Source organism: Typopeltis vanoorti, chromosome 18 (genome assembly GCF_054136105.1).
Source record: "Typopeltis vanoorti isolate ZY-2024b chromosome 18, IOZ_Tvanoo_1.0, whole genome shotgun sequence".
In the NCBI taxonomy this organism is placed as follows: domain Eukaryota; kingdom Metazoa; phylum Arthropoda; class Arachnida; order Uropygi; family Thelyphonidae; genus Typopeltis; species Typopeltis vanoorti.
In genome coordinates, this window is record NC_143566.1 from 104,106,107 (window position 1) to 104,130,666 (window position 24,560).

The window sequence follows — 24,560 nt, forward strand, 5'->3', positions numbered from 1 at the left end:
CTTTTGATGGCTTTTGGTTTTTCAAGTATGGATATTTATTCCTGATCATGTCAGTTGAGTATTTTTTTTACTACTGCGCTGTCATCACTGCTCGTTTCATTTAGCAATTTATCGAAGTAATCACTCTATACTTCAAGGATATCTTTTTCTCCTGTTTTCATGTCACCCTTATCATCTCTAACTCCTTTTACAGCACTCTCTCCTCCATTTCTAAGCTTCTTCAACAACCTGCAGAATATCTTACCACCTTCTTGATGTTTATTTTCTATGTTCTTACCAAATTCTTCCCATGACTTGTTTAGCTAGATTTGCACAGTGTTTAGCTTTCTTACATTTGTCTCTGTATTCTCTAAGAGCACAAGCTGACTTATTTGCAGGAACTTTTGATATGCTTTCTTCTTTTCCTTCACTGCCTCTTTAACTTCCTGTGCCCACCATGGAGTTCTGATTTTTCTATCCTTGCTGACAACCTCACCACATGCTTCAATAATCCTGAAGAAAACACTGAGTCAATCAATATTTTCTTTAGGATTAGCCAATGACTCTCCAAGGTTTGGTTCCTGTTCTCAAACTCTTTCATTTTTTCTTGAATAACGTTTGTGGATTTTAGTTTGCAGTAGTGCAGCCGGTGAAAATTTTAAGTGTTGAGCAGTGTCACTGCATTAGATCGTAGTGTATTTGTTTCGTTTAATGATAATTGAGAAAATATAATTCTTTTCATATTTTCAACAGTGACACTAGCCATAATTCAGCCTTGTATTTATAATAAATAAACAGAATAAAATAAGATTTACCAAAAATATTTCACCACGAACACACACCAATACTAAGTTTCGTATCTCACAGAAATAACGTGCGCAACCATATAATTTATCTATATAATTTACATGTCACTGCATGTAAAGTGAATCTGACACTGTTCAACGAGCAGTGTCAGATTCACTTGTTACATGCAGTGACAAATGCAAATGAATATCGATGAGTCTAGCCGGAACTGACCGAACGTCATAATTCCGACACTGCATTAGATCATAGTGCATTTGTTTTGTAGCATTAATCAAATAATTCCGATTATTATTATTATCTGGGACCTCCAGGGAGTCAAGAACTCATCAAGGGTGGCTGTAAATTACCCAACCCAGCTATCATACCTTCTTTTGAATTCATTTACACTAGATGCACTCACTACCTGTAAGGGTAAATTATTCCACTCACTCACTGCTCTCTGGGAGAAATACCTAGCTCTTAACCCTTTCTTAACTGAGAACAACCTTAACTTCCATGGATGCCCCCGTGTTCTCTCCCCACCTTCCATATAACGAAAATTTTCATCATTTGAAATGCTATAGCACCCACTCAAAAGTTTATAGAACTATCACATCACCCCTCTTTCTCCTGTTAACCAGAGTCTGTAATCCACATACAATCTGTCCTCATAATCTAAATCTCATAATCCAGTTATAATCTTTGTAACTCTTCTTTGCACCCTTTCCACAGCTTCTTAATCCCCTTGGAACCCAGGAGTCCAAATCTGTGCACACTAATCCAAGTGTGGTCTTATCAAAGCCTTATAAAGATGCAAAATTACTTCCTTATCCTTACATGTCAGGGTTCGCTTCAGCATAACAATTATCCTCCGAGTTGTATTTGCAACTTTTGCTATGTAACCTTTAACTTTAAATTCTCATCCACCAAGATCCCTCGCCTCTTCAGTTTCTTGTAGCATAACCCCCGCTAATATAATATGCCACTGGAACTCTAATCACGCCAAAGTGCATAACTTTACACTTATTAACATTAAACTGACAGCCATTTTTGTTTGCCCATATTTCCAGTCTATTCAAATCATTTTGTAATTGCAGAATATCAGTAGCATCCCTGATTGCCCTGCCTATCTTCACATCATCAGCAAACAATTGGAAATCTGATGATAGACCCTGCTTGATGTCATTAATGTATAGATTGAACATTAATGGCCCAAGGACTGAACCCTGAGGTACACCACTGGTTACCTTAAATCTGACAGATTCACACCCACTGTATACCACTTTTTGATATCTGTCTCTCAACCATCCCCTGATCCAAGTCAATTGATTATGTTCCAATCTCATATTCTCCAGTTTACACAACAGTTTATCATGTGGTATCCTATCAAATGTCTTAGAAAAATCCAACATTATCATAGTGTATCCATTCCTTTTATCCAACTCAGCCGTAACATTGTTATAAAATATGAGCAAATTGCTAAAACATGATCTTCCATTAGTAAACCCATGCTGTTCCTTGCAGAGTATAGAATGCTTGTCTACCCATTTCTGTATGCAAGTTCTTACCAACTTCTCTAAAATCTTCACTACAACACCAGAGATACTAATAGGTCGGTAGTTAGACACATCAGTTTTTGCACCACCCTTGTGCAATGGAACTATCATACATTCCTGTGGTATCATTCCTGAGCTGAGACTCAAGTTATACAAATGTATAAAAGGCTAGCCAATTCAGCTGAAAATTCCTTTAACAAATGGGCAGATATTCCATCTGTCCCTATTGATAAATTCTTATCCAGGTTATGCAAAAGCTCTTCAACCTCATTTTCATGAACCTCTAACTCTTCATCCAACGTAGCAGTAGTTCCATACACCATACTACATATACCTGGTTGATACATCTTAGCAAAGTGAACACTCATTAACTGAACAATCTCCTTAACTTCTGACACTCATGTACCATCTGCATTCAATAAAGTTATTCTTCCACATTCATTCTTTCTTTCGCTTGCGGCATAACGATAAAATTCTTTCGGATTGCATTTAGCTTGCATGGCCAATTTCTTTTCATACTCCATTTTAGCTTTTCTCACAATAATCGTTACTTTTCTGGCCTGAGCTTTATATATTTCATAACTCCTCTCACTCTTATTCTCACAATATTCTTTCCACATCATCTTCTTCTCGTGGATCTCTAGCTTAATAAGGCTGTACATCCATTTCACTCCCAGGCTTGAATGAGGCGGTATCTGAATTTATCCCTAGTGTTCTTCGAACACTAGGGATAAATTCAGATACCGCCTCATTCAAGCACTTTTTCAAAGATTCGCATGCATTGCTGACATTTTTTCCATTCAGTAACTGATACCATGGGAGACCAAAGATAGTATTCTTCTAAGTTGATCATAATTTCCAGCTTTGTAATTCAGCATGTAGACTGATTTAATCAGAGCTTCAATACAAGTAGGTACCTCCCAAGAAAGAACAGCATGATCACTGTCACCAATTGGTGGTAAAATAGCCATATTCTTGAGAGAGATCCCTTCTGACGCTATGAGCAAATCCAACACTCTTTGACTTCGAGTTCCTTCTTTCACATGCTGCTTGAGAAAGTTATCTCACAACAATTCAAAAAATTCCTGTTCTTTCTGATCATGAGATTTCTCTTCTACGCAATCAATGTTTGGAAAATTAAAATCACCCATAATGATCATTCGCCTGGTACCCATAAGACTAAATGGGCGATGCATTTCTTCGTCACCTGCAACTGAGCTGCCAGGTCTGTGGCAACATCCCACCATATATTTCATTCTGTTAACCTCCACTTCACACCAAATAGACTCAAACTCATCGCTACATGAGACATTATTACCATCATTGTTTTCTTGTATTTCTACCCTAAATGGACTTAAGTCATCTGATATCATTAGTAGCACTCCTCCTCCTCTCCTATCTCTTCTGTCATTCCTAAAAATAATATATCCGTTACACTCGATCCCACTTACCATATCTGATTCTGATAGCCAGGTTTCACTAATGCCAACAATCTTAGCCCACATCGTATTCAATAAAGCAACAAACTAAACCCCTTTGTTTCTAATGTTCCTGGCATTTGTGTATAGACATAATAAATTACAACCTAGCCTATTCTTATAATTAGATATGCAATGTATTTTATTATTATTATTTGACACCTCCAGGGAGTCCAAGGACTCATCAAGGGAGGGCACCTGCTCAACAGTTGTTTCTACTGCTCAATTCACCAACTGACTGCAACTACACCAACACCATCTACCACCACTAGCATTTCCACAGACACTCACTTTGTCTTGTTCTAGAATTTTCTCTTTTCCCCTCCCCAGACATACTTAAAAGGTCTGAACCCAAAGCATTTTTCCACTCTTTCACCACATACATAACCATGTTCAGAGGCATTTATATCATTATCACGTTTGTATACCACAGCTGAACTTTTACACACATTTTTCCCATTCCTCTGTCAAGTCCTGACAAAAGCACTATGGATATAATGATACGTTAAAAGTCAATGCAACAAACTATTCCTATGGTCCTGGCAAGTTTGTTATGAATAAGTCAACCATATCTGAAATGTATTTGTTTTATAGGTTCTCCACTGATAATGTACTTGATGTTTTCTGTGTTTCTGCCTATTTTCAGTTTTGGTCTTTTTCTCACTGATTTTCATTTCAAATTTGTTAAAGCAGTTATTTAATTTAGTTCGAGTCCTGAAAAGTGTTAATGGATTTATCTAGGAGTATAACAAAATCTGCATGGAGACGATTTTAATACCTCTAATATCAGTTTAATGCAAATTTCCTTCATGATGTGATGAATAATAGTGTAAATAACATGGAACTCTGTCTTACACCTAATGTTACATCAAACCATCCTTCAATTCTAACTTAAGTTGCAAGTATAGCCTATATATTGTTCTGTATAAATTCATCCAATTTACACTATATACTCGTATTATTATTACTCTCCAGGAAGTCAGAGACTCATCGAGGGAGGCCACATACTATACACACACCAGCTATCATACTTATTCTTGAATTCATTCACATTGCTTGCACTCAAAACATCCAATGGCAATCCATTCCAATCATGCACCATGCTCTAAGAGAAAAATCTAGCCCTTATCCCCCTTCTTGGCAGCATTCATTCTCAGCTTCCAAGGATGCTCTCTTGTATTTTCCCCACCCTCCATAAACTGAAAAATTCCATCAATTGAAATCCTGTATAATCCTTTCAGAAGTTTGTAAATCTCAATCATATCACCCCTCTTTCTACTGTTTATTAGTGTCTACAGTCTACAAATTCTCAATCTATCTTCATAATCAGTATTCCATAATCCTGATATCATTTTAACACTCTCCTTTGTACTCTCTCCAATATATCAGAATCACTACGAGACCAGACCTGCACACAATAGTCCAAGTGAGGTCTTATCAAGGCCTTGTAAAGAGGCAAAATAACATCCTTTTCTTTACATGTGAGCGTTCATTTCAACATTGCAATTATTTTTGAGTTTGATTTGCAATCTCAGCCACATGATCCCCACCCCCCGAACTTCAACTTCCTATCTATTAACACCACAAGATCCCTAGCCGCATAAGTTTCATCTAGCCAAAAATAACTATTCAAGTCATTTTGCAAGTACTGCATATCAGCAGCATTCCTGATTACCCTACTTATCTTTCCATCATCAGCAAATAGCTACGTGTCGCTTGTCAAATCCTTCCCAATATCATTAATGTACAAATTGAATAACAGTGGACCAAGCACTGACCCTTGTGGTACACAACTTGTTACCTTAAACCTTACAGACTCCGATCCCCCATATACCACTTTTTGATATCCGTCAGTCAGCATCCTCTTATCCATGCTAATATTGTATAACCCAAACCCATTTTTTCGAATTTATGCAAAAGTCTACCATGCTGTATTCTGTCAAAAGCCTTAGCAAAATCCAAAAGTATCATGGTGTAACCATTCCCCTTGTCTAGTTCAATGGTAACATTGTTATAGAATGTGAGCAAGTTGCTAAATCATGACCTTCCCTTAGTAAACTCATGTTCATTGCAAAGTAGAGATTCACTGTCAACCCATTTCTGAATGCGAGCCCTAACCAATTTTTCAAAAATTTTCACCACCACTCCTGAGATACTAATTGGTCAATAGTTGGATACATCGGTCTTTGCACTACCCTTGTGCAATGGAATTACCATACCTTCCTTCCATTCTTGCAGAATCTTCCCTGTTCTGAGACTCATATTGAAATCTTGGTCAAAGGAATGGCCAGTTCAGCTGAACACTCTTTTAGCACACATGCTGATATTCCATCAGTCCCTGCTGCTGAATTCTTATTCAGTTTGTGCAACAGTTCTAATACTGCGGCCTCACACACCTGCATTTCTTCATCTAGTGAAGCGATAACAGTGAGCTCAATGTTGCGTTCACCAGGTTGATAGCTTTTAACAAAACGGACACTCATTAACTGAACAATCTCTTCAACACCTGTAATCCTCATATCTGGATTTAGAAGAGTAATCCTTTCATATTCATTCTTTCTTTTACTTGCAGCATATCGATAGGATTCTGGTGGGTTGTCTTTAGCACGCAGAGTCAGTTTCTTTTCATACTCAGACTTTGTTTTACATACAACAGTTGTGACTATTCTAGCACGCTGCTTATAAAGTTCATAACAGACGTCATCCTTATGCAAATGGTATCCAATATCGTACTTTTCTTATGAATCTCTAGCTTAATAAAATTACATCCATTTGACTCCTACTCTATTTATTTTTCGAACTCTCAGGACACATTCTGATATCACATCATTTAAGTATTGTATCAATGTTTCCCATGCACTGTCGATATTCTTTCCATCCAGCAACCGAATCAAATTCCACTGAACTCAGTATACTCCTCAGTTGGTCATAATTTCCTGCTTTGTAGTTCAGCATGTAATCCTTCCTGAATGGAACATTCATAAACTTAGTCACTTCTCAAGTGAGTACCGCATGATCACTGTCACCAACCACAGGCAGATTAGTTACGTACTGAAACCCCCTCTGACACTATAATCAAATCGAACCTAACATTCTTTGACCCCAAGTTCCTTCTGTCACATGCTATTTGAGGAAGTTGTCCCACAACAGCGGAATAAATGCATTTTAGTTCTTATGATATTCTACTGCTACATAATTAATATTTGGATAATTAACGTCTCCCATTATGATTACTCTTTTTGCACTCATCTTTTCTATTTGGTGATGCATTTCTTCATCACTAGCAACCAATCCATCAGGTCTGTAACAATACCCACTATGTAATTGCTCTTGTTAGATTCCACCTCACACCAGATGGCTTCAAACTCAGTGCCATATGAAATATTGTTAGTAGTGGTAAAAATCATCAAAATTCTCAACTCTAACTGGATTCAAGTCATCTGATATCATTAGCATCACACTCCCTTCTCTCCTATCCTCTCCATCCTTCCTAAAAATATTGTACCCATGACACTCGATACCAGTTAGTAGGCCTGATTCTGATAGCCAGGTCTCACTAATTCTTACAATCTGAGGTTGCAACATATAGACTAAGGCAAGAAACTCTATCCCTTTGTTTCTGATACCCCTAGCATTCGTGTACAGACATAATAATCTACCTGTTTTTTTCCTTTTGTATTGTCTTGTCTTTTTCTTTTTTTATTGCAGTCTGCTTGACACAGTTGGACAACTTGCCCATCTCTATTCTTCTCTAATTATGAAAAGCTTTTCTATTTGTATCTTATTACAGACATTTCATCTATGAAATGTTGCAAATGTTTTAATTTAGAACTTTTTTCTAAATGAAATATTTCCTATCTTTTATTTTTATTATACTCAAAACCTCAATGTTAATTCTTTCCTATTTAAAATCCCATGAATACTCCTGTATTCTGAATCAGTGTCAATAACACCAACAATAAGGCAATTCACTTCCTCTACATATGAATTATTAATATTCTAAGAGCTCATGACATATATGACAAGGAGACTTTCTGAAGTCTCCTTGTCATATACAAAGCTCGTCATAAACGCATTCAAATTCTCTGCAGACACTACACTCTCATGCAATGCATTTCAATCATTCACAACTTTCCATGCAGACAACCTCACTCCCTTGATCATACCTTCCAGGGATGAACTTTTGTTCTCCCCTAATCTCCCACCATTTTATGAAAAACTCCAACATTAATCCTATAACAATTCTTTACCAACATGTACATATCTATCATATCCCTCTTCCTCCTATCCACTAGACTCTGCAAATTGCATTTTCTCAACCTTTCTTCATATTCAATATTCCAGAGATCAGAAACTATTTTGGTCAATTGCCTCTGGATCCTTTCCAACTTCTCTTCATCCTTTAGAAAACAGGTGACCAAATCTGTGCACGGTAGTCCATACATGGCCTAATCAAGGCCATATACAAAGGCAACAATCTCATTGCTTCTACAAGTCAATGTCTACAAGTCTTCTGTATCATTGCCAGAATTCACTATGTTGGTGTCCTCTAAATTTTACATCCTTATTCACTATCGCTCCAAGATCAATTTCCTCCACCTCCAACAATATATATATCCCCACCAAGCAAAAATTCTACACCCCATTTCTGTTTTCCAAATTTTAAACCTTACATTTTGCGACACTGAACCGACATCCCCATTTGTGTGCCCATTCACACTCAGTCTATTCAAGTCTTCTTATAAGGCCACAACATCTGCAGACTGATAAGTGACCTGTCTCTTACCAACTTGCTCCTCTCACTCTCACACAGATGTTTAGTCTCTGCAATTTGTATATTATTATTATTACTTGACGCTTCCAGGGAGTCCAAGAACTCATCGAGGGAGGGAGGGCACCTACTCTACAACTCTGTCTCCACCACGAAATCCACCAAGTACAATGAGCTGCAACAACATCAATGCCATCTACTGCCAACCACTACCACTACTATTTTCACAGACAATCACAAATATCCATGCCCACAGTGGGATTCAAGCCCACAGCTTGTTGGCTGGAGAGCGGATATGCTAACCACTCGACCAACCAGGCCGGCCATATTTTATAAATACCTCCATGGGAAATGTTTATCTGAAACAGCATCAATAATTCCCTCACTCTGTACTAAGCCCATTGGAACATGTACAGCTGCCACCCAACTTCCTTTCACAGTACATCTTGAAACCCACAGAACAAGTTTCTTTTCCTTCATCCCTGCTATTGCTGTACAGTCTTTCCCCTGACATATTTCCCAAGTAATACAACATACAGGCTTTTAAATCAAATGCAAACAGGTTTCTACTTTCCAAACCAATACCCATATAAGGTACTAACGTACTATAGGTTGACAAGCCAACCTCTCGTATATGGGTCCAACATAAAAACTGGATATTCTAATTCAAATATAACCGAATATCATTAATATACAGATTACACAGCAAATAGACTGAGGCACACCAGTGACTTTTGCCTTCCAGGATATTGCTCCCACATACACAACTTGCTGATACCTATCAGACAGCTAATCTCCAATCCAATGCACTAGTCTAATATCCAACCCCATTCACTCTAGTTTGACTTTCAGTTTATCATGTGGTAATCTATGAAAAGCCTTTTGCAAAATCTGAGTTTACTACTGCATATCCATCCCCCCTTGTCCAATGAAGCTGTCACCCTACTGTAACAAGTACTAAAACAAACAAACTCCCTTTAGCAAATCTGTCCTGTCCATCAAAGATAATACCACTGTTGTCAACCCAATTCTGGACCCTGATTCTTACCAGCCTCTCCAACACTTTAACCACAACACAAGAAACACAGATTGGCCTATAATTTGATGCTCGAGTTCTGTCACCTCCTTTATGAAACAGTACAATCTTTCCTTTCTTCCACTTATTTGGAACTTAAACCAATATAAGACTCATATTAAACAAATATGTCAAGGCAGATATCAACTCACTGGCACATTCCTTCAAAATACATAGTATATATCATCTCATCAAGTCCCACAGTCTTATTAACATCAATTTTGCTCAATTCCCTATACACCCTTTCCTCACTTCCAGTCAGTCTCTTCTCCTCACTGTTCTCAAACTCTCCATGATTTCACATTCACAAGGATGAAAGACCTTTATGAACTGCTCATTAAACATTTCAATTATATCCTCTGCAGCAGCTGTTCTTGGCTACATATCGAAGGAACCCCCTAGGATTTTTTTTTGGCTTCATTAGCTAACTGCTGCTGCTCATAGTGCACTCTTGCCTCTTACCAACCGGAGTCATGTTCTTTGCACTCCTCATTCAATTTATTACCATTCGGTTTATGCTGCCTCCATAATGCCGCCTTTCTCTGTATTAAATGTTTAATACAAAGAAAGACAGCAGATTTGAGATTTGACCTTTTTGCAGCCTGAGAAATCTGATCCAGTTCAGAGATATGGAGATTATCAAGAGTAGGGAAGTGAATGATTTACTGAAAGAGAAACAGGATTGAGTTTTGGTAACATTTCATTTCAGAAAGTTATTACTCCATCAAAGAACAACAAGGAGATCAGAGATTAAGGCAATGGTTATGGAAGATCTTGAAACTTCTGATTGTGCACTAAAACATATATCAAATGAAGGGGAGGAACAGAGCATACAGTCTTTAGCATAGCTATGGATAGAAATTGACTTCAGTGAGAGAAGGTAATTTATGCAGAGAGGAGGAAGAGAGTGAGTGAAAATAAAGTTGGGGTACTCTAGCACTGGAGAGGAATATGAGGAGAGTAAGCCACAGCTGTCAGCTATTACATGTAGCAAACAACCTGAAAGAAAGCTGGCGATCTAACTGCAAAGGGTGAAAGGTAGACTATAAAATAAGTTAATATAAATTAAAGACGCCAGGAAATTATTCTTGGTTTAATCCTTTATTCAAGCGTAAGCAAACAGTTTGTGTATGAAGTAACTTTATTATTGGGCAACTTGTATATAGAGGCTAATGACTTCACATCACTTACCTTAGTATCCCATAATGCAAAGCACATTCTTACAGACATGTATAATGCTGTGCATTATTGGAAAGGTCACCACCCAGATTAGTTTCAATCTTTATTGAGGTCTCATCAGGGGGAGCCAGACCAGATAAAGGATTAAACCAAGAATTTCTTGGCAACTTTAATTTATAGTATAGCCAAGTGAAAAAACTTTCAACATCTCTAATCCAGAATATTTTAGTAATAAGGTGCGACACCTTTTAGCTACTTGTATATAGAAATATGACTGCTGAATGAATTACCTCAACCTTGGTATCACTTCTGGATCTGGCTTCAACTGATTTTTCTTAGCAGGTCTCTTCCACATCTGATCAGTTGGCTAAGTCCAACCCATCCTCATTCTCTACCTGAATACTGAGTGAATGAGAATGAGTTTGATAAGTAATAGCATCAAGCACCAGAAGATGAGAAATGGGCAGTGGTCAGAAACCTGTTTGTTCTCTGCCTAGCAGAGAACAAACTGAGAGTATTAGGCATAGAATATTATTCAACTTTGTCCCTTAAGCAACTAAGCAAAGAAGATTTTTTTGACATATATACATCTTTGATAAAAATCTTGCTTATATACATAATGTTTGTATCATTCTTTGCATTATCTGAGATATGTACCACTTGACTAATTTTAAATTAAGTTATAATAAAGTCTGAATTTATGCAATACAATTTGACAACTTATTTTTAAAGCAATTAATATAATCAAAAATCAAATTACCTTCAAGTTTCTTCCTCTAAACACTGATTCATCTAGATCCAAAGCATCTATAACAGATTTCCTTTCCAAAAATTCAATGTATGCAAATCTTAAAAGAAAAGTATTTTTCTTAGTTTCAGCACATGGAATAGAGTGATGAATAATTTTTATAATGCTATATTTTTACAATTCATATTTACTTACTAATTTATAATTTGCAAAATCAGCAGAAAGTTATGCTAAACGTAACTTATTTCCTTTTCACAGTGTCCAGATCTAGAGAATTTTTTGATGACTCTGAATGTGGTTTCCTCTACAATACATCTGGAATCCTTAGGATTTCAAATACTTTTCAGTGCATCAGTGATCACATCATAAGAAAAAAATAATTTTTTTGTATGATATGGTTACTGTCTAGGTAAACAAACCATGGAATGCAAATTGTTTAAATTAAATAAATTGCCCTATGCATAAATGGTCAACAGCACATTCTAAAGATAACAATGCTATTTTAAGTGATTTGAAACACTGCTCTGAGGTGAACTTTCATTAGTCCAATAATTCAGAACCATAATTAAGAACTAAAAAAAGCCATAGCACATGCTGAGTTGAATATTTATATAAACTGAAATATAAGTAGATATTTAAATATATATTAATATAATAGAATACTTATGTTAGTTTTATTGACATAGAATTTCTGCCTAAGTATAAAAGGCATTTTCAGTATGAATTAAAAAAACATTAGAGATAGGCAACATAAATGAAGAATGAACACATGTCAGTTATATGAGAATGAAATAAACTAGTGATAATTTTGTGTTAAAATAATAACAATAATTATAAATGACCACTATATTTCCTTCACAGACCTGCTTATTCTCATTAACCAGAAGGGAGCTGTGTGTTTTTTTATCATTAGCCTTCAGTTTATTATTTCATGCAATCGCATTACATCACCTCAAAAATCTGGTACTCTTAAAACACTTATCCATCAGGCTCATCTCTACTCTATAAGGCATTATTAACACAACAGTTTAGCAAACCACTTCAGTAAAGTGAGTATTCTGTAAACAGGGTCAATATACTTTATAACACAGTAGTAAACTTTCTACAAAGTCATTAACAGTTATGGAGTTTCTCCATCCCTAGTCTCTTCTCAAGAAGTTGTCAACTGTATCACTATCCTGTCTGTTGAAGGTGTATCTGAACATTACCAAATTACTTAAGTCCATTTGTATCAATAGCTTTCTGTTATAAAACTGCCTCCTAGCTAAGCTCTGTGAAGGACAGACTTCTTTGGCTTAGCCTGAGGCCCATCACATTTCATATGACCATGGTCTATTACTACAGCTAAATAGGCAGATCTACAGCTGTTCAATGTGAGGAACATCTAGACAATATATTGAATCCTACAAGTCGGAACCCCTGGATCTGTTGAACATGCCATCAAAAACATAGGATTTTTTGGAATGACAATAAAATCCAACATTAAGGCTGTTTTATGGAGTGGCTGCATAAAGAAAGCTGTGAAACCTTGTTGCATTATGCTAATCTGAATAGATCTGATTGGTTAGCTGGCTGAGAAGTTGGCATATCTGCTCAACAGCTCAACAAGCTGCAGATTTGAATCTTGCAGTGGGCATAGATGTTTGTAATTGTCTTTATGTGGGAGAAGAATATCATTGTCTAGTGTAAGCAACACTATCGCACTTACTGGAAACACGAAGTGTTACTGGACTATGTAAAATACAAAAATATATAAAATTAATAAATTTAAAAAAAAAATCTTCAGTTCACTCAGTAATAAGGTACTATAGGTCTACAACTTCAATGGATGGGAGAATAACTTAAGCCCATTGAATCAAATATTTGATGGATTTAAGTTATCCCTCTAATGAGAAATTGTTAGGTTAGGAAAAAAGAAAGACTTAGTTTCAAGCTTGAAGTATTTTAGGATGGATGTTTTTTTTTTTTTTTGTATGCTTAATTCAGAAGGAGATGCTGCTAAAACCCTCTATACAATTAATAAAGGAAAAATAACCAGAATCGATGAGGTTTGAATAATTTTGATAAACCCAGAGCAATGTTTTTCTGCAGTAGTCTAAGTCATCGAGATACAATGTCTGGATTTAGCAATATTTAATTTCATTATTAATTCTGGTCATTACCTTGCTAGAGAATAATATACAAACTGAAGGAAAAAGAACTAAGGTCACCCACCTCACCTACTCTAGATATTACTAATATGGAGTATAGTTAACAAGTTTTGTTTATTCACCACCAGGTGGGAGAATATATTATGCTTGACAAAAAAAAAAAAATAAATAAATAAATAAATATAAATAAAATAAATATGTATATTCACGAGGTGGGAGAATATATTATGCTTGACAAAACAAAAAATAAAAATAAATAAATAAAAATAAAATAAATATATATATATTTTTTCTTCTTCTTCTTACCCTTATTTTGCCGAAGTGTGTAAGCAAACAAGAGTTTGCACGTGAAATATATTCATATTTATGCTACTTGTATGCAGAAAGCAATTAACTTCAAACCATATTGCTCATATTGTCCATAATGCAGTTTTTCATATATGTATAATACCATGCATAATAGTGAATCACGTAACATTCACCACAATTCATAGCATTATCACCAAATGCACAGCAAGTTTCACTGTCATTGCAGTGCATAATGCCACAACACCTGGAAAGGAAATGCTGTGATATGGGATAGTGAGAACTTCAAATGAAGTCAAATACTCTATATACAAAGTAGCCTAATGAAAATATTTCGCATGTAAAGTTATTTGCTGCTTAGATAAAATAAGGATGAAAAGAAGAACACAATTTCTAGTCAACTATAGTATCTATGGAAGATTCTGAGAAGCAGTATCATAATATCTTGACATTTCATTACTGCTAGATGAAAAATATGCATGGCAGATGATCAGTGGTGCGGTAGAAAGAATTGTTTTGCAAATTTAGTTATTACATTAATTTGTTTTTTAATGCATGCATGATGGACTGCATTGTTTGGCTTTTAAGAAAAAGTTATATATTTTGTAGTAAACTAGATATTGTTGGTATAAGGTGAATGTTAATAGAACAATGGCAGCCAAGCTTTGTTAGGGAAATTTAATATGCAAAATTCAACACCACCTTATGCATGAAATACGTTCTTTTTGAAAGGTGAAAGATTTGTGGAAGGAAAGTGAGAATGATGAATAAATATGTAGGAAATGTTTTGAGTTGTGTCGGTTGTGTGGAGAGTAAAATGCATGATAGTAGAATAGAGAACACTGATAAACGTTAGGAATATGTATTGGTATACTGTTGATGAAAATAGTGGTACAAGCTCACAGAATAAAAAGAAAAGAGTGCGAGGTAAGAAACAGGAATATGACAAAGCAAGAGAGGAAGAATAAGAAGAATTATATGGAGATTTAATGAGGACATGGCTAAATATTGTTTCCTGATGTGAAAATTAGTATTAGTAAAGCTGTCAGGATGCAAAAAAAGTGAAATATTGCATCAGAGAAGATATGAAAGGTATTAGAAGAAACAAAAAAGAGAAGAGAGAGAAAAGACCAAACAGATGCCATATTATGACAAGTGACTTGAGAAGGACAATAACTGCAAATCAACTTGCCTCTGTCATAGTATGGCAGCAACTCAGACTTTACTCTCTCTCTCTCTCTCTCTCTCTCTCGTTTCTTCCACTAACTCTTTCATATCTTCACTCATACAATATTTTTCACCTTTTTTTTTTTGTATCTGAAAGCTTTACCAATATTAATTTTCATGCCAGGGAAAAGACTGTCATACTCTAAGTCCCCATAAAAATTTTTTTCTCCTGTGGAAGTACAAATACATAGTAAGATACACCAGAGTCATTAGGGAGGACAGGTGTGTTTGTACAAGAGTACATCCACGAGACTAATCAATGAGAGAATGAACAAAAACTGCAGAATCTAGTCTCTCAAGTGAAAAAATTGGATAGAGAGGTCAACACAGAATTTAAAGGTAGTTGGGGGACCTGAGAGGATAATATGAGAGTGGTTTGAAAAGTTCTCGGCCTCAAACATGACAGATGTACAAACTTCTAAGTTTGTACATCTGTCATAAGCATCCATGTGAAATTGCAAGTCAGTCTATCAAGTAGTTTGTTGTATACAGTTCTCTGAAGCAAAAGTTTTGTCTGTACCCTTGAAATGGATAAAATGGAGTATCATGCGATTATAAAATTCTTTGTAAAAGAAGGTTTAACACCAAAAGAAATACATTCAAAGTTTATAAAAGTTTATGGGCAGTCTAGTTTAAATGTGGCTGTACAAGCCTTAAAGATGATCCATGTGAAGGACGTCAAAAAAGTGTAACAACACCAGAAATCATTGATCAAGTGCACGATATGGTATTGGATGACTGGCGAGTCAAAGTGAGTGAAATTACTGAGACCATAGGCATTTCAAAAAAATGTGTAGGATATATTTTGCATGAAGAATTGCAAATGAAAAAGCTTTGCGCAAGATGGGTGCAACGCTTGCTCACAGCAGATCAAAAACACACTCGGATGAAAATCTCTGAGCAGTGTTGGAGAATTTTAACAAGAATAAAACTGATTTTGTGCGTCAATTAATTACTATGGATGAGACTTGGATTCACCATTACACACTAGAATTCAAACAGTGTGTAATGGTGAAAACAGTGGACAGAAGTCAGCTGTTCAGCACCAAAGAAGACAAAGTCTGTTCCATCAGCAGGAAAGGTCATGGCATCGGTGTTTTGGAATGCTAAAGCATTTTGTTTATTAATTATCTTGAAAAGGGTAAAACAATAACCGGGGAATATTATTCCAATCTTTTAACCAGACTAGATGAAAAAATTCGTGAGAAAAGACCTGGTCTGCAGAAGAAAAATATCATCTTTCATCTTTCCCATTGCCAAAACACCTGCCCACAAAGGTGTTTTGGCAATGGGAAAATTAAGGAATCTGCACTATGAACTGTTGGAACATCCACCCTATTCTTCAGATTTGGCTCCCTCTGACTTTTATCTCTCCCAAAACTAAAACTCTTCTTCTTCGCTGGTCAGCGTTTTTCTTCGAATCAAGATGTGATTGTAGCTGTAGAGGGGTATTTTGCAGATCTTACTGAGAACCACTACAGGGACGGGATAATGGCACTGGAGCATCGCTGTAATAAATGTTTTAGTCTTAAGGGAGATTATGTTGAAAAATAAAAATAATTTTTAAATTATAAATTTATTTTTTCACTGTTAAGGTGAGAACTTTTCAGCCCACCCTCGTGTAATAAAAAAAAAAAAAAAATTCTGATTTATATAAATATATATATATAAATCAGAATTTTTTTTTGTATGTGTCTTCAAAGATGGGAGGGAGGGAATGGAAGTTACTAATTAAAAAAATACATCCATGCCATATTAAATTATGTCATTTCTTGCATGTAAGAAAGCATTAAAGCAAATAAAAGTTGAGCAGCTCTAAGATGTCAACTGTAGACTAAAATACACACACAGTATTGAAGAAAAAATGAAAGTTTGAGAACAGGAACCAACCCTTGGAGATTCAGTAGTAAACCCTGAAGACAGATTCAGCCAGGGAGACATGTGGTGAAATGTCTGCAAGGATAGAAAAATCAGAACTCCATGGTGGACACAAGAAGTTAAAGAGGCAGTGAAAGAAGCATAATCAAAAGTTCCTGCAAATAAATTAACTTGTGCTCTTAGAAAATACAGAGACAAATGTAAGAAAGCTAAACACTGTGCAAAACTAGCTGAACAAGTCATGGGAAGAGTTTGGTAAGAACATAGAAAATAAATATCAAGAAGGTGGCAAGATATTACAGAGGTTGTTGAAAAAGCTCAGAAATGGAGGAAAGAATGCTGTAAAAGGAATTAGAGATGATAAAGGTGACATGAAAAATGGAGAAAAAGATATCCTTGATGTGTATTACTTTGAAAAACTGCTAAATGAAACATGCAGTGATAGCACAATAGTAAAAAACACTGAACAGACATGCAATCATGAATACATGTCCATACTTTAAGTAGATAAAGCCATCAAAAGCCTGAAATGTGGAAAATCAATGGGAGTAGATGATATTTGACCGGAAATGCACAAGTATGGAGGTATAAAACTCTTGCAGTGGCTGTACTGCAAGACATAGGGACAAATTCCAGATGACAGGAGTAATCTGGAATTCGTCCAGATTACTCCAGGTATACAAAAAGGGAAATGAAACTGAATGTGAGAATCACAGAGGTATTTCCCTACTGAGTGTTCCTGGTAAGATTTATTCAAATATACTTGAGAAACAGTTGAAGATTGTAGAAGGGACACATGGTGAAGAACAAGCTGGATACAGGCCAAATAGAGGCTGTCAGGATCACATTTTCACTTTACAACAAATAGTTGAGAACAGGAACATCTTCATTTAAGTTTTGTAGGCCTGCAAAAGGCATGACAAGATGCCAAGAGAAGAGCTATTCAAAACATTACAGTTATATGGTGTCAATGGGGTATTATATCAAGCAATACTTAGTCTTTGAGTTGCAAGTCAGCAGTTTGAACTGAAAGAAATACAGGAAGATGATTTACTCTTAAATCTGATGTCAGACATGGATGTACATTATCCTCTCTCGTTTTTTTTTTTTTTTAGTCTTGTGTTGCATGCTGCAATTACTTTTACTAGCCCCACTGTTACACTGGATTGTGGTTGTTTTGCATTTGTAACAAACTTTGTGTTGTGTGCTCTGAAGATGTTGGATATAATACCAGGGAAATATTAGCTTTTAAGTTAATAAATAGTTATTTTCTTATCCATCTGTGTTCATATCAAACCTGAAATCTATTACAAAAATGTCTGATGAACACATAAGCCTATCCACGTGTATTATCCTCTCTGTTATTAAATCTGATATAAAAATTAGAGATGTTAATCTCAGCTCTTTATTCTATGCAGATGATGTTATACTTCTAAATAAATCTGCTACAAGTCTGCAAGATTCCCTGACCAAATTTAATAACTATTGTAATAAATTTGGTATGAAAATGAACAAGACAAAGAAAATAGGCAGAAACATTGAAAACATCAACTGCATCATGAATGGAGAACCTACAGAATAAGTAAAACATTTCAGCTACTTAGGCACAATTTTTAGTAAAGATGGTAAATTAAATATGAAAATAGAAAATAGAATCAACAAAGCCAGTATGGTAGGAAGTCATCTGAATAAATTTATATGGAATAAGAGAGAAATTAGTCAAAACACTAAAGTAGCTGTATATAAGACAGTGGCACGGGCAAGCAAGTTTTTTCTCCCAGAAACTCAAGTTTTTCATCCCGTAAACTCAAGAAAATCAGCCATCGAACCCACACTATTTTCAGACATTAAAAATATTGTGTTAGGCTAGGGACCACAAGATGGCGGTACTTGCTAGCTGACTTGTTCACTATGTACCGATTAATTAGTGATAGCGTTGGGCCAGCTATCTCTGATTGGCTACCAGTGGAGATTGAACTGCCCATTCAGTCTCATAGTTACATAGAGCTAAAATGACCGCGCCTACTCCCTATACGGGAATGAAAAGTCATTAGCTGATTTTTTTTAATTTTTTTATATAAGACAGTGTTCAAACCAATTTTAACTTATGGATCTGACAGGATTGGAAATAAAACCCTTGATCAAAGACTAGAAACCACCGATATGAATCCTGAGAAAGAATAGGGGCATGAACAAATGGCATCAATGGCAATATCATATTAAAAATGAAAATATTAAGAAAGAACTTGATATTGTTAGCATCCAGGAATGTGTTAGTAGAGCTAATCTCACGTGGTATTGTCACTGAAACAGAAGGAGAGGAAAGATTAGCAAAACAAGGGGTCTCTGCCAGGTTGGCAGGAAAAAGACCTAGAGAAAGACCAAGATACAGCTGGATTGGTACAGTAAAAAGTGCCTTAGGAGACAGAAACATAAAATCTGATAATGTTGGAGTCTTGACAGATAACAGATGGATTTGGAGAAAAATTGTTCATAGGAAGATACTAATGATGCAAGTTTTTTATGTAGTACAGTAAACCCTTGCTGAGCGCGGATTTGCACATACGCGTTAACTTAATTGTTTCCATTTAATTTGTCCAACGGTAGAATTTCATTCATATGCGGTACGCTGCAGAGCATCAGCCGGCAACCCTGCTTGGCGCTGCCTGCTAGCTGAGTGACCCAAACTAGCTGAGTTGCGATCATTTCACTCACATTAGCAGAGCTTCTCCTTTTGCATTTGTATTTCTTTTAATTTCAAAAATTCAATATGACATCTAAGAGAAAGAATGAAGATGATAAAGCAGCAAAAAGATGCAAAATTTTGATTATCTCAGAAAATTGAAATTTTAGATAAGTTGAAAAATGGTACACGAGTTTCATCGCATGCAAGAGAACTAGCTATAAACGAATCAAGCATAAGAACAATTTGGTCTAGTGTCAAAGCTTCAGGCGATACTTCAGCAAAGGTTGCTCAAGTTTCAAGAAGAATTCTGCAATTGGAAAAGATGGAAAAAATATTAATAGCTTGGATTGACAATCAAGTAAACGAAAAAGGCTCAGTTGTGGGTGGTGTTGCTATTCATTTTCTTTTGTTTTAAATAAAGATGGCCAATCATCAGAGAAAAGTGACTTTCAAGCAAGCAAAGGTTGGCTTGAGATCTTTAAGTGTAGTTTTAATTTGCACAATGTAAAGCTTCAGGGAGAAGCTGGCTCTACAGATAAATTCAAACCCCAATTTTTGAAATTCATTGAAGAGAGGGGTTATGTTCTGCAACAAGTTTTCAATGCGGATGAGACGGGCCTATTTTATAAGCGAATGGGACAACAAACCTACATCAGAAAGACACAAAAGGTTGCCCCAGGTTTTAAGTTTTTAAGGATAGGCTCACTTTGCTTTTTTGTGGAAATGCATCAGGCAACTTCAAGTGCAAGCTTCTGCTCATTTATCAATCTAAAACACCTCGTGCATTCCAGGGAAAAAATTTTGAGCAATTGCCCGTTGTGTGGAAGTGGAATAGAAAAGCTTGGGTAACAAAAGCCCTCTTCTGGTTTGAAAATTCATTCGTAATGTTTGACGTTTTGAACGAATGAATTTTCAAACCCGATAATGCTCCAGGACACGATACTGAAGCCCTCACAACATCGCATCCAAATGTAGAGGTTTTATTCCTCCCACCTAACACCACTTCCTTAATCCATCATAAAAACATTTCAAAGCCTATTATGTCAGGCATGTTTACACCTCTGCAAATAAAACACTAGATGAAGGAAAGCACGACACGCTAATAGCATTTTGGAAGCGATTCGACATAAGCCACTGTATAGAAATGATTCAACTCGCATGGGAACAAGTGAATTCATCAACATTGAATGCTTGCTGGCATCAGCTCTGGCCAGAAGTTGTCAACAATTTTAAAGGATTTCCATCAATTGAAAATGAAGCCAAAGAAATCGTACAAATTGCAAAAGCAATTGGCGGTGAAGGATTTTCAGATATGGAAGGAGAAGTCAAAGAATTAATCTAGAATGACGATCGAAAAATGACGAATGAAGAATTGGATGATCTTGTAACACCAGCCGACAGTGAAAGCACAGCGATAGTGAAGATAAAGCACCTTTAACTTACAAGAAGTTAAATGAATTGTTAAAAAAGGCACAGGAACTGTCTGATTTTGCAATGGAGATTGACCCAAATGAAGAAAGAAGAGGACACTTTATGAAAGGCATTGAAAAACTCTGTGCTCCTTACCGCGAAATTTTTAAAGAGTTGCGTCAATCATTGTCCCAAGCAAAAATCACTAGCTTTTTAAAAAAATAATTGTATCATGTACCTAGTTATTAAGCAGTAATAAAAATCCTTTCAATTAACTTTTGTTTCATTTTTCCCTTTTAATTACAACAATATTTAGGTTAGTTTAAATTATACATACACTTTCTTAATTTGAACTATACCTAACACATTTTTTCCCATAGAAAGTTTTGCGGAATGCGATTTTGCCGTGCGCGCAATGTATTAATGACGTAACCCCCGCGTTCGGCAAGGGTTTACTGTACTATCATAATATTCTGTACGCTGCTTGAGGGTACATGTCAGGAATTTGATAATGTGTAATTTCTTGCAATAATTTCAAGCAAAAATATATGTTTTTATGAGTGTTGTTATAACATGTACCTAATTTTTAATGAAAACTAGAGCCACAGGACAGTAACTCTGCAGACTTGCATACATATACAATATACTTCTTGCCTTCTGAGGATAAATCTCATTGATGGAAGGCATATAGTCTGAAGAAAATATTATAAAAAGACTTACCCTACAGAGTGAAAATATTAAACTAGGGATATTTCAGGATCAAAGCCAGATAACTGGGAGAGCACTACATAACCTTTTAAATAATGTGCAGAACCTACCAGTCTTCTGACTTAACGTCCAATCCTCACCTTCTCATGTGCATTATTAGGTAGATAGGGCATCGCCCAGTTAAATAAGGCCCTTGTTTTCTTCAGGGGAACCAGAGTAAACAGCAAAAAAGTCAGCTACTGAAACAAATCCCAACTCGACATTAGCAGAGTTCAAGAACGGCACCATCAACACAAGCATCAATGGAAAAGAAATAGAATTAGCAGAAGAATAAGTACCAGATTGACAACATAATAGGTGCTGCTAAAACAAAGAAGATAAAAACAGGAGAGATCTTTCTAAGCAACTATTACAAGACATTATATTTAGATAACACAATCAGGGAAAAGAAGGAATAGCTACAGTATTCACCACAAAATATGAAAATAATCTTAAATGCAGGCAATATCAAGTAGAATGATGTGGGCAAATATCAGGATGGGGAAACTCAATGAGACTTATTTGTGCCTATGGTCCCAAAAAAGGTTCTACTAAAGAAGAAATGGAGGAATTTTTTAAAGCATTAGAGAAGGCAGCTGACAACAAAATGGGAAAGTTGGTCCTTGTTGGAGATCTAAACAGCAGAGCAGGAAATGTTCACCAGACATATAGATAGCAATGTTTTAAGAAAATTTGGAGAAAACAGCAAAGCTAACAATGATTATAAGGACCTGTTGGATTTCAGTTGACAACATATTTCAACAAAAATGTGCACAAATTCACACAGAGAGAAGGTGTAAGAAATAAGAAAAGTCTCACTGATTATTGTAGAGAGTGATGTTTTCCCATTTGTTCAGGACAAGTGTATACAGAAGATTTAAAATAGGAAGTGATTACCATTTAGTGTTGAGCAGAATTTAAACTGACTTTCACATTAAAATTAACCTGTAACTAATTGACCTTTCTTCCGTTACCTTAAAGGTCTCAGCACACTTGCACGTGGCCACAATTTTGCCTTAGCTCTGAAGAAATAATGATACAGATAGAATGTGGAATCTGCAACCTCCCTAACCATATTTCTAACAATATCAGACTGGATGTAGCCAGTGTTCTGAACAAAGCAAAACCACTAAAAACCAACCTATCCAAGGAAGAATATAAAGCTCTACAAGAAATGAAGAATAACAGAGAAATAGCAATCACCAAAGCAGATAATATCCCCATGGGGCTTGCAACTTGCAGGCACAGGCATGGCTAACCCGGGGTCCCAGAGCTAAGTATGATCTATTTCAAAGCTTTTGGTCATACTTTTCTCTAACTCTTCCACTTCCTGCTTCTACCCTCATACTAATATTCTTCCTAATGAGGATTCTTTACTTAAAACTTTCTGTCTGTCTCTTTTCTTGCTTACTAACCCCAGGAGGAGGTCCTCTATTCTCCCTGAAGCTATCAGAGCACTCGAGGACTAGGGGTGTTTCCTCCTCTTTCAACTAACCACAAATAGTTATGGTAGTGGGCAGTAGGTATTAACTTGTATTAACTTCCTGTAGCATACATGTTACAATACTGCGATGTGGAAGGCAATGGAAGTTAAAAATGAAATCAAGATTGGCGATGGAGCCTTCGCTGAAGGAGTCATGCCCGGCAGAAGTAACAGGGCTTCTGAGGTCGACAGCCAACGAAATCCTGGTACTTTATTCAAAAATGAAGACAGAAATAAGCTGAATATTGGAACATGGAATGCAAGAACACTGCAAGAACCAGGTAAAATAGAAAATGTGAAAAAAGAAATGGAAAGACTTGAAATAGACATTCTGGGCATTAGTGAGACGAGATGGGAGGGACAGGGCGATTTCTGAAGGGGAGAATTTCAGATAATATATTCAGGACAAAAGAAGTCAGGTGTTGCAATAATACTTCATAAAAAGTTGAAAAGTTAATCACTACAATTAACCATAGTGACAGAATCATGGCGATAAGCATTCAAAATGAACCAGTAAACCTCAATATTATAATGGTCTACACGCCAACATCACAACATAGCGATGAAGAAATAGAAGAAATCTGGAGCAGCTTTAAAGACAGAGACAATACAATAATAATGGGAGATTGGAATGCTATAGTGGGAGAAGAGAGCAATGATAATGTTCCAGGAAGATTTGGTCTTGGACGTAGGAATGAAAGAGGAAAGCAATTAATAGAATTTTGTACACAAAAACAGTTATAGCAAATACACTATTTCAAGTGATTTTCTTCCTTGACTACTTGTATAATAACTAAAACACTTTTTTTGAATGCTAGTCAAGTGAGTTTTAATTTATCGTCCTACATTAACATGTTAAAACCTAGTCTCTTACCTTCATATAGCTTACCAATTGTATTCCCTGAAGATGCCGATAGCAAAAATCGGCGAAACATGTAAGATGATAAATTAAAACCCACTTGACTAACATTCAAAAAAAGTGTTTTAGTTATTACACTATTTCAAGTTCCAAAAAGAAGAAGATACACCTCGAAAGTGTCTGGGAATTCAAATAGATTACATATTGGTCAAGAAAAGATATGAAACCAAATAAAAAATTGC

At 35.9% G+C, this 24,560-nt stretch overlaps 1 protein-coding gene across 2 annotated transcripts in view; it reads right to left on the bottom strand.

The window, feature by feature from the left end:
* LOC150097015 (polyadenylate-binding protein 2-B-like) overlaps positions 1-24,560 on the bottom strand; it is a 181,142-nt gene that overhangs the window by 71,660 nt on the left and 84,922 nt on the right. For both annotated transcript variants that reach the window (XM_090408459.1, XM_090408460.1), the window contains exon 5: positions 11,585-11,672. In XM_090408459.1, the coding sequence (XP_090264585.1) occupies positions 11,585-11,672 (88 nt within the window). The remainder of the gene's footprint in view (positions 1-11,584; positions 11,673-24,560) is intronic.